General features: G+C 41.8%; 1 protein-coding gene across 3 annotated transcripts in view; it reads left to right on the forward strand.

The window, feature by feature from the left end:
• LOC139308858 (amine sulfotransferase-like) overlaps positions 1-10596 on the forward strand; it is a 34913-nt gene extending 24317 nt beyond the window's left edge. For 2 of the 3 annotated variants that reach the window (XM_070932784.1, XM_070932783.1), the window contains exons 4-7: positions 378-504; positions 1994-2088; positions 8872-9052; positions 10165-10596. In XM_070932784.1, coding sequence (XP_070788885.1) covers positions 378-504; positions 1994-2088; positions 8872-9052; positions 10165-10358 — 597 coding nt within the window. In that variant the 3' untranslated portion in view covers positions 10359-10596. The remainder of the gene's footprint in view (positions 1-377; positions 505-1993; positions 2089-8871; positions 9053-10164) is intronic. The other variant, XM_070932782.1, reaches the window with a different exon arrangement.
• Positions 10597-11028: the final 432 nt, after the last annotated feature.

An 11028-nucleotide genomic window follows, 5' to 3' on the forward strand; every position in this document is an offset into this window, starting at 1 on the left:
ACATCCTGAATGCTAGAAAGGAGTGGAGTTTGCTCACTTTGTATAGAAGTGGCTTGCCCTGCCAGTGTTGGTAGGAGGGTTCTTGGTAGTTCTTTGATTAGGCTGTTGTTTACTGTGTGACTAAGTTAGTGGTTCCTTGATTATTTATTGTTTGATTGCTAATATAACCAATTACTATATAGCCAATTACTATAGCTCAATTCATGACATGATTGTGAGAATAAAATGTGGGGGCAGTGAAATATATTTTATATCAGGAATAGGGAAAGATTTATATAATTTTATACAAACATTTTTCAATGTACTTTAGAACGCATCCTCAGTTTATTGAAAATGGATGTATTTATTACAGATTACATAAATATATATTCTTGCAGGTGATTTACGTGTACCGAAATCCAAAAGACGTTTTAGTGTCCTTTTTTCATTATCATAACTCGTTCCATATATTGGGAAATTCAAGTAATTTGGAGGAATACATGCAAAGTTTTTTATCTGGAAATGGTAAGATGGAAATAAAATCTTTATCACAACACTGTCAAAAGGGGCTGATTTGCTAGTGTGTCCCCTTGGAGTTATTAACAACAACAACAACACTCAGTTTGAAGCATTTCAGCAATAGGAGAGAACTTTAGACCTAATGAATCCCAAGTTTCCTCATTCTCCAATGAAAGTCCAGGCTAAATCTCACTTTGCACAGTTGCTCTCATTGGTTTGTGTGTGGGGAAAAATTAAACATTCATAAACTTCCACCTCTCTCTATTAAAATAAAATCCATGTAAGCCAACATAGCAATAAGGATCTAATGGGGTTCATTAGAGGAACTGCATTAAACAGTAATGGTGTGAATCTGGCCAGAGACAACATGTGGCTTGGATGAATGAAAACAATCCTAACTGAGTCATTTTTCAAATCAGGGCTATCATTAATTGTAACTGTCTTCACTGCCTTGCCTAATAATCCCCATCCCTGCTCTTCCCGGGTGTTAAGCAACCGGGCTGGCAATTAAGCAGAGCAAGGGGTGTCTCTGGGGTGGGGGAGATCCTGGGAAGCCTAGTGCAGGCCCAGGCATGTGCTGCAACACTTTTACAGCTCACTCATGGCCGGCCCCGGGCCTCCAAGGCCTGCCCCACTCTCTGAGGCAGCCCACGCTCTGCTTCCTAGATCTCAGCATCCCATAGGTCCCACAATTCATGGTAGCTTCTCCCAAAATTGCAGCCATTTGTGGAATGGAGTAACACAACCTCCACTGTAGAGGAACAGGCCGAGGGACACTGTAGAGAAACATTGTAGAGGGGTAGAACAACCTGTTCTTGTTCCCCAATGTGATCCCTGGAGCTCCAGAGATCACGCTGGGGAAGGAGAGCAGGCCACTCAGCCCTGCGGCCTCCCATTTGGGTCTGCCTTGGAAGCAGAGACCATTTTGGAACAGTATGGTAAGAATATAGGAGGGGAGGCCACTACAGCACCAAAATGGCAACTGACTCATCAGTGATGGAGGTAGAAAAGAGGCCCACAGGGACCCAGTGGGACAGTATGGTAAGAATATAGGAGGGGAGGCCACTACAGTGCCCTTGTAAAGGCAGGCGGATTGCCAATAATTCAAATTTTGTTCACACAATCATGGGGGCATGGCAGCAGCCATAAATGCAGGCAGGAGTTATAAGCCCCTTCATTCAGTGATGTCATAATTTCAAACAGTCCCTGTACAAACAGTTGATGGCCCCTTGTATGCCTTAAAATGCAAAAAAGATTGTTGGTATCCTTAGCAATTTTTTTCCATTTCCAAAGACATCTCCAAAGAGTTCCTATTCTAATTGTATAATGCATGCTGTTTAGAAAGAAATGATCCTCAAAATCATTATGCCTTACTGACATTGGCTTTGTGTATATAATGTTTAAAAGAAAAATATTTTCCTTATAGCTCATGTGAGGAATCAGAATTAACTTAAGCACGACCATTCTTATTTCCATTCTCTGCTTGAACCAACAGTTATTAGCAGTTTGATCTTCGATCATGTGAAAGGCTGGTATACACATCAGAATGAATTCAATATTCTCTTCCTGTGCTATGAGGAAATGATCCAGGTGAGACTATTCACTTCTTTCCCCCACTTACCATATTTTTCCAAGTATAAGATGCACTTCCCCCCACCAAAAGTGGGTGGAAATGTCTGTGCATCTTATACAGCAAATGTTGATGAAGCCCCACCCACCCTCTGGCCCACACCCTTTTGTCGTTTTTGGCCTCTGTGCATCACGTTTTTGGTCTCCACATTTCCCATTTTTTACCTCAGTGCATTACGTTTTTGGCCGGTTCCAGGTGTCGGAGATTGGCAGCAGTGGTGGCAATCCCACCGCCTGGAACGAGCCAAAAACGCAATGTGCAGAGGCCAAAAACGGGGCATGCGGAGGCCAAAAATGTGAATTGCGGAGGTGGCAATCCGTGGTGATGTGGTGTGGCAATCCTGGTAGCTTAGAACAGTTCTAAAACAGAGTGTGTGGAGACCAAAAAGTGATGTGCGGAGGCCCAAAGCGCAATGTGCGGAGGCAGCAATGGGCTGTGGTGATCCCCGCAGCCTGGAACAGCTGATTGGCGGTATTCCTGGAGGCCGATCCAACCGCCAATCAGCTGCTCATGCTGAATCAGGCTGCAATAACGTGCTGAAGCTGACCAGTCTGTTTGCTACAAGGACACTAGTCAGATGAATACCTATGGATGCTGGTAGGCAGAGGCAGAACTTTTTTTTCTTGTTTTCCTCCCCAAAAACTAATGTGCACCTTATACTCCGAAAAATACTGTATTTTTTTGTCAAGGTCAATAGGATTCAGGGAATAGGCCTAGACAAATAGAGATGCAGCTGCAGGTACAGTTCGCTTTTATCTATGATTGAACATTTGTGAATGTTCTGAACAACCTAACTTTTACATTTTTAAGGTAGAAGAGTTCTATTTTTCTTTTGCACTCAACATAAACTATTGCAGTGGGTTTGCCAAGAACTTGAAAATCAAAGTCCTGCTAACTCTCTGCTTATGCAGCTAAGCAGAGTTTGTAGAGCTGATTCAGACAGGGCTTTTTTTTTTCCTAAAAGAAGTGTATAGAAAAGGGACAAGGGAGGAAAATGGTTTGTTCCAAAGCTTTTGGATAGATCAAGTTCCTGAAGATGAGATACAGGAAGAACACACCATTCTTCTATCCCTATTCTCTTTTCATCCTTCTTTAAGGGTTTGACAAGTGCTGCAGAAGAGAGAAGCAGCCGGGTTAAATGCTGTTTCTCTCTGTCGCAGTGCTTTCTGGATGTGACTTAAAGGACCCAAAGTGGCAGCTCACAGCTGCTAAATTTCACTGTGCTGCACAAGACACTCTTCCGGCAGGCCACCAGCAAGAGCAGTGGTGGAGAAAAGCAGCGGGGCTGGGCCAGTGTCTCAGGAGAGCACGTGGAGCATCTCCCCAAGTGACCAAGGCTCACCCAGCACCAAGGGCCAGAAGAAGCGGCTGCAAGATCTGACACCCCAGAGATTCAACCCAGCTGGTTCTCTCCACCACAGCACTTTCTGGATGGGATTTCTTTCAGGTAAAAACCCAAACCTCTTTGGCCCACCTGTGTCCGTGCCACCCACCCAGCAGCCCTTCAACCGAGCATAGCAGGCCGTAGACCGGATAAATTACTTTGGTGCAGGGGGCCATTGTTTAAGGCCAGGGGTTCTAGGTGAGCGTGGGCAGTGAGCGTAGTTTTCCTGAGGGAAATGCATGAAATGGCCTCGGGGGTAAGGTGTAAAGTAAAACAGAAACTTACTTACCTACAACTAGGGAGCAGTGAAGGCTTGGGATCAAGGAAGCCAGAAAGCAGCTGGACCGCAGATGTGAGATGGTCTAGGGCCTAGGCGAACTGCAATGGCTGGGGAGCCAGGAAAGTGGGCAAGGGAACCGGAGAGGGCCTAGGTGAGCTGTGACAGCTAGAGAGCCAGGAAAGCAGGCAAGAGAACTGGAGAGCAGCTGGGCTGCGGGTGCCATGTGGTCTAGGGCAGGGGTGAAATCTAATTTTTTTTGCTACTGGTTCTGTGGGCGTGGCTTAATTAGTGGGTGGGGCTTGGTGGTAAGGTGACTGGGTGGGCATGGCCAAGTCAATGTCACTTCTTTGCCCTTTTTTAACCTACAAAACAAAACACAACACAACACAACAGGCTCACCCACAATGTAAAAGTATCTGTGCTAGACTCAAAATGGCCCCGCAACAAGCAGGAACCTCACACAGCCCCAAAAAGCCCCAAAAAAACAACTTTGACACTTTACACACACACAACACAACACAACACAACTGGCTCACCCACAATGTAAAAGCAGTTGTGCTAGACTCAAAATGGCCCCGCAACAAGCAGGAATCTCACACAGCCACAAAAAGCCCAAAAAACCAACTTTCACACTTTACACACAAAATTCCACATACAGCTTTGTGAAATTTTGTGTGTTTGCGTAGTTAGAGTGAAACATTACAGAAACACACTAAATCTCAGAAAGCTGCACAAATGTTATTTTATTTTAATTTATTTTTATTTTTATATAAAAGCAGCTAAATTTAAAACTTCCTAAACTTTAAATGGCTAAGTCTAAAAAAAGAACAACTAAAAAAAACCCCAATTAACTATTTTTCTTAAAGCTCCCAAAAGGGAAAAAAACTTACCTAATAGAACAGGGGTCTCCAACCTTGGCAACTTTAAGACTTGTGGACTTCAACTCCCAGAATTCCTCAGCCAGCTTTGCTGGGAGTTGAAGTCCACAAGTCTAGGCAGGAAGGCAGGCAGGCAGAAAGAGCTGCTCACTGATGAGCTTGATTGCAGGCAGGGAGATTCAGTTGCTTGCTGATGCATGGATTGCGATTGTCATGCGATCAGCAGCTAAGGTAAGCAAGCTGGAGGCTGGGAGAGGGGGGAGGAGAAAAAAAGAAACTTTTTTTCTTTTACATGGCTCTGGCGATCCAAGCTGAGTTGCCTGATTAGCAGGCAACTCAGCTGGGATATCAGAGCTTGGCTGGTCAGAGCCATTTAAAAGGAAAAAAAGGCTCTGATGATCGCCGGGCTCCGCTGGGCATTAGGGGCGGGGCAGGGATTTTTGTTCTCCGAACTGCCCGCTACCATCGCTACCTACTTACCCGAGCCGGTCCGAACCGGGAGCATTTCACCCCCGGTCTAGGGCCTAGGTGAGCTGCGATGGCTGGCCAGCAAGGCAAGCAAACTGCCAAAGCAGACACAAGAAAAGAAGTGGCTGTAAGAGGTCGGGTGGGCACGGCAGTGAGGGGTGGGGCGGGTGGGCCCAGCCAGTGGTGGGATTTGCTGATTCACCGAACTGCACAGAATCTTAACAACTGGTTCACCTGAACTGGTCCAAACTGGCTGAATTCTACCTCTGATGTCATCTCTTCCCTTCCACAAGTTATGCAGCAGTTTACCACAACATTTTTCCACATCATTCCCCAAATAAAGGGTGTGTGTGTATGCTTAGTCCGAGCCTGGGAAAAGAGCCAAGTTTTTAGAGTTCTGCACTTACATGCAGAAGCAGTGAAGAAGAGCTGCATTTCTAAGAGGATGGTGGTTTAGGGAGCAAATACTATGATAAAGAAGGCCAGCTTCCCTAGTCCTGCTAGAGATGATCAACAAGTCCCAAACAGCTAGCTCTGTCTGATCATACAGCACAGGCACTACAAAAGCCCAAGGGTCTCTCAAATACCTGGGCCATGTAGGGTTCTGTAGGTAATACCTGTAGCCTGAACCTACAGGAACCAGTTCTGGAACCAGCGGTGGGTTTCACATTATGTTACTACTGGTTTGTTCCACGTGCACACACTCGTTTCATGTATGTGCATGTTTGCTTTGTGTGTGTATTCACCCAGTTGGTGCGCACACCTCCTTCCGCACATGCGCCTGGCTTTCTGTGCATGCCCTTTGCTCGTACACATGCCTTCCGCACATGCACCCAGCCTCAAAAACGTGCCTAAATAGAATGGCATAGAGCTGGGGCGATTTCCACTACTGCTTCAGGTGATCCGGTCTGAACCGGCTGAATACCACCTCTGTCTGGAACTTACTATTAACCAATGCAGCTGATGAAACAGTGGTGTTACATGGGTATAACAAGGCCTGCTCATCACTGCTTGTACAACTCTAGCCCCATGTAAAGTATGTAGCAACCCATAAGGTGACCAAAGCATGAGTGATGGAAGGAGAGGCCCTGTAACCACTTTATCACATGGATTTTGATTGTTTACTTTGATGGTGTCACTGATTAACCCTACTGATATGTTACCATTATAGGTAACATACCTGTATGTAATAACTACTTTTCTGATGACATTCATAGGTATATGAACATTCCTATACTTATGTAGACAATGAATATATACATAGGCAATGTCATGTTGTTGGATGATAACTCAAATGATTCTCACTGACAGTTAGAAGAAATATAAAATGAGAAATATTGCTTTGAAAATTAATATAAATATGGATTGTATCATTGAACTCTTTAAAATAGTTAAATCCATGTAATTAGCAGAATTGAATTAAAGAGCAGAAAAAGTTTAAAATGTACAAATGCTGATAGATAGGTATAAAGGTAGGATATAATACGGTGCACTGACAAGAAGGAATATTTGACAAAGAATACAATGAAAATAACTGCATATAAGAGCGTGCTTTGCTCAAAAGAGAGGCGTAACCTCTCTTTTAAACTGTTTTTAAATTTTTTAAAAAAATTTTAAATTTTAAATTTGTCTTATGAATTTGGGGTGTTTTAGATTTCGTTTTCTGGGCCAAATTATTTAATTGTATTTTAATGGTTTTTTAACATTTGTATTATATGTATTTTATTTTGGCTGTTCACTGCCCTGAGTCCTTCGGGAGTAGGGTGGTATACAAATTCAATAAATAAATAAAATAAAATAAATAAATAAATTTGTTAAAAGAAATTAAGATTTGGTCAGGAGAAATATAAACTTAAGGTGAATGGAACTGTAAATAGGTGATGAAACAAGAAGAGTTAGTATTAAGATTTAATAAGTGTTGAATGAATGTGGATTAAATACAAATGAGACTTACCTATATAAGAGAAGTACATTTGTTGAAATGATTTAGTCATATTAATCAGGATCAATTACATAACAAATATTTGAAGAAACAGTGAATGGATGCAGAAGAAGACAGAGAAAATGATAGTTAGATGAAGCTGATAAGATTGGAAAGGTATAGTGCACAGTATTGATTTAGCTTGATTTAACCATCGTTCTATTTCTTTCTCTCCTGGTTGCCTTATTCCTTTTGTGTGCTTTGCATAACATTGCTTGTTCCCAAAGGAAAAAGCATGATGGGAATGGATGTATTCTAATCAAATGGTTGAGTAGTTGGTTTATATGGTGTCCAGATCACTATAACATTTCTAGATGAATAATGTAAGATATAAAACACAATACAGAGCTGAAAATACAACTGAAGATCTATAATTGTTGATCTGAAGAAAAAAATATATAGATATCTGTATTCGTCTATTAGAAAACTATCAGGAAAACATTAGGATAATACTGACCCTATTAGGATGGAGAAAAAGCAGTAGGGTATCATATAACATGTGCCGTTACATCAATACAGGTGTGTCTATGTGTGTTTACATCTATATATGTATGTGGATGTAGTTCAGGGGTGAAATCTAAATTTTTTTGCTACCAGTTCTGTGGGCGGGGCTTAATTAGTGGGCGGGGCTTGGTGGTAAAGTGACTGGGTGGGCGTGTCAAGTCAATGTCACTTCTTTGCTCTTTTTTAACCTACAAAACACAACACAACACAACAGGCTCACTCGCAATGTAAAAGCAGCTGTGCTAGACTCAAAATGGCCCCACAACAAGCAGGAACCTCACACAGCCACAAAAAGCCCAAAAAACCAACTTTCACACTTTACACACACAAAATTCCACATACAGCTTTGTGAGATTTTGTGTGTTTGTGTAGTTAGAGTGAAACACTACAGAAACTCACTAAATCTCAGAAAGCTGCACAAATATTATTTTACTTTAATTTATTTTTATTTTTATATAAAAGCAGCTAAATTTAAAACTTCCTAAACTTTAAATGGCTAGGTCTAAAAAAAGAACAATTAAAAAAACCCAATTAACTATTTTTTTAAAGCTCCCAAAGGGGAAAAAACTTACCCAATAGAACAGGGGTCTCCAACCTTGGCAACTTTTAAGACTTGTGGACTTCAACTCCCAGAATTCCTCAGCCAGCTTTGCTGGGAGTTGAAGTCCACAAGTCTTAAAGTTGCAGATAGAGCTGCTCACCGATGAGCTTGATTGCAGGCAGGGAGATTCAGTTGCTTGCTGATGCAATAGATTGCAGGTATTACAGCGTTGTGACCAGCAGCTAAGGTAAGCAAGCTGGAGGCTGGGGGTGAGGGGGGGCGGGGGAGAAAAAAAGAAACTTTTTTTCCTTTACATAACTCTGGCGATCCAAGCTGAGTTGCCTGATTAGCAACTCGTCAGAGCCATTTAAAAGGAAAAAAAGGCTTTGATGATCGCATGGCTCAGTTGGGCATGGGGGGCGGGGGCAGGGATATTTGCTACCGGTTCTCCGAACTGCCCACCGCCATCGCTACCTACTCGCCCGAGCCGGTCCGAACCGGGAGCATTTCACCCCTGATGTAGTTATTTACAATACATACATACACACATAACTTGCTTCATCTGAAATTGATATAGATGTAGTGGGAAGTGTCTATTGTCCAAGATCTCCATCTAATTCATTTCCACCAGTGTTTATTCCTCCAAATTAAGGGTATACAAGGGTATATTGTAGAAATATTCCAAAAGCAAATAATTCTTCTTCCAGGATCTCAGAGACACAGTACTTAAAATATGTAAATTTATTGGAAAAGAGCTGAGCAGCCAGGAAGTGGACAAAGTTGTGGAGATGTCTACATTCAAGAACATGAAAGCTGATCCTAGGGCAAATCTTGTGAAAATGTATGAAGAGTGTTTTGGACAAACAAATGTAAACCATATACGCAAAGGTAACACCGAGAGAACAAAATCAAACTTTGGTATTTTCCCTCTCCTGCATCTAACCATGGGACAAAAACGCTTCAGAAACCACTTCTTTTTCTCTTGTGTCCTCAAGACATTGAATTCTTATCCCCAGCATATACCTGAGGTAGCTCTATGTCATTCTCAGTTTCTCCAGTGTTGAATGAACATTTCCACTTCTTCAGCAGGCAAAATCTATGTTAGTTTATTGTGGAGGAAAGGTGAATTCTGCATTCATGTTATTCCTGGGGATAGGTTCAGTTCAACTCCCATTGGTCACTAGAAAGGACATGGCCTCAATTCTCTAGGCCTATCAGGGCCATTCTGGCTTGGACAGTGAAGAATCCAATTCTTTCTGATGAGGCTTTCCCCTGAATCTCCCAGATCTTGAGATGTAGCTTTGAAAGGGAGCTGAACCAGGCTGAGAGGTTGTGTTGGAGGAGAGAAAGAAAGAGGGAGAGAAATGGGAGATGAAAAGAGCTGATGCCTCTGCAACTTGAGGAATAGCTGGCTCTTCACTGCTGTGCCCCACGACCCCTTTGAGAGGATTTCCTGCTCCTTCAGAAGTGCAGCTTTTTATTATTTATTTATTTATTTATTTATTTATTTATTTATTTATTTATTTATTTATTTATTTATTTATTTATTTATTTATTTATTTATTTATTTAGGTTTGATCCCACCTTTATTACCCTGTTTCCCCCAAAATAAGACATAAAGTTTGGGCTCAATTGTGTTTGTAACTCAAAGACTACATGTATATTCTCTTTCTGCTGAAAAAATTGTCCATAGTAATGTATTACTATAAAATCCTCAGTTATGACTATTGCTGAGTCCAAAACTCACTCTTTTACTACTCCTGTGATGAATAAATGTATTATGAGAGAATAAAGGTAGCAGCTGGATCTTGTGGGAAGACAAAACAGTGGTTCCAGAATTGTACTAGATATACAGAACCAAAAGGATGATCATCACTGGTGGGACCTTCATGGTGGGCAGGTCTGTGAGGATTCAGCATCAATGCTGGGGCTCTTTTCAGGAGGACAGACTACAGGCTAGGACTAATAATTGATTCTTCAATCTGCTCCTTTTTCATCAGGAACTGTTGGAGACTGGAAGAATATTATGACAGTATCGCAAAGTGAAAGGTTTGACAATATTTTTCAAGCACAAATGAAGGATATACCTCTCAAATTCATTTGGGATATAAAAGAAATACAATCTACTCAGCATGGGAAGCGGCAGGAACCTCTCCAGGACGACAAAGAGCAGAAATGTTCAACACAACCGTAATACGTATATGCACAGTAGTTTAAGCTATCACAATACACCTATGTATTTTCTGTATGTACTTATGTGTATTGTGTGCATAACTGCTTTCTGTTCAAAATTGTTTCCTGCTTTCCTGCAACCTTAAAAAAACATGGCTTTCGGTAATCCCATCTTTTTCTTTTTCAAAATATTGAAAACATCCTATAATTTATCACCACAAATGGGTCAAGATATACCAGAATGATTTCATAAATATTTTTCAATAGAAACAAATGTTTTGGACTCAATCATTGATCAATAAGTCATCCACAAGCAAGCCAAGATTAGTCCACCATGCAATGGCCAATAGTCCATAAAACAAATGCAAAGCTGCTCCAGCAAATAAGTCCACTAAACCAACTCAAAGTCACTAGGCAAAACTAAAAGTACTTCCACGGGAACTCACTGGTCATGAACAAACACACAGCCATAAATCATACACATTGTTGCCAGCAACACCTCTCTCTACCTGCCATACTAAATAGCTTCCTGGTGCATTCCATCAAGAGGAGTAGGACCTTCTCCTGAGTAATCTGGCAGACCTCCATTTCTCTACCCTGCGTGCTCTGAGATCCACCATGGAAGGCAGCTCTTCCCCAACCTCTTCACTTACCTGCAAGCTGTCTTCAGCAGAAGCCTGTAATTCTCTTTC

This window comes from Pituophis catenifer, unplaced genomic scaffold (genome assembly GCF_029215685.1).
Source record: "Pituophis catenifer annectens isolate HBS135680 unplaced genomic scaffold, rPitCat1.0.hap2 SCAF_1, whole genome shotgun sequence".
Lineage (NCBI taxonomy): Eukaryota > Metazoa > Chordata > Lepidosauria > Squamata > Colubridae > Pituophis > Pituophis catenifer.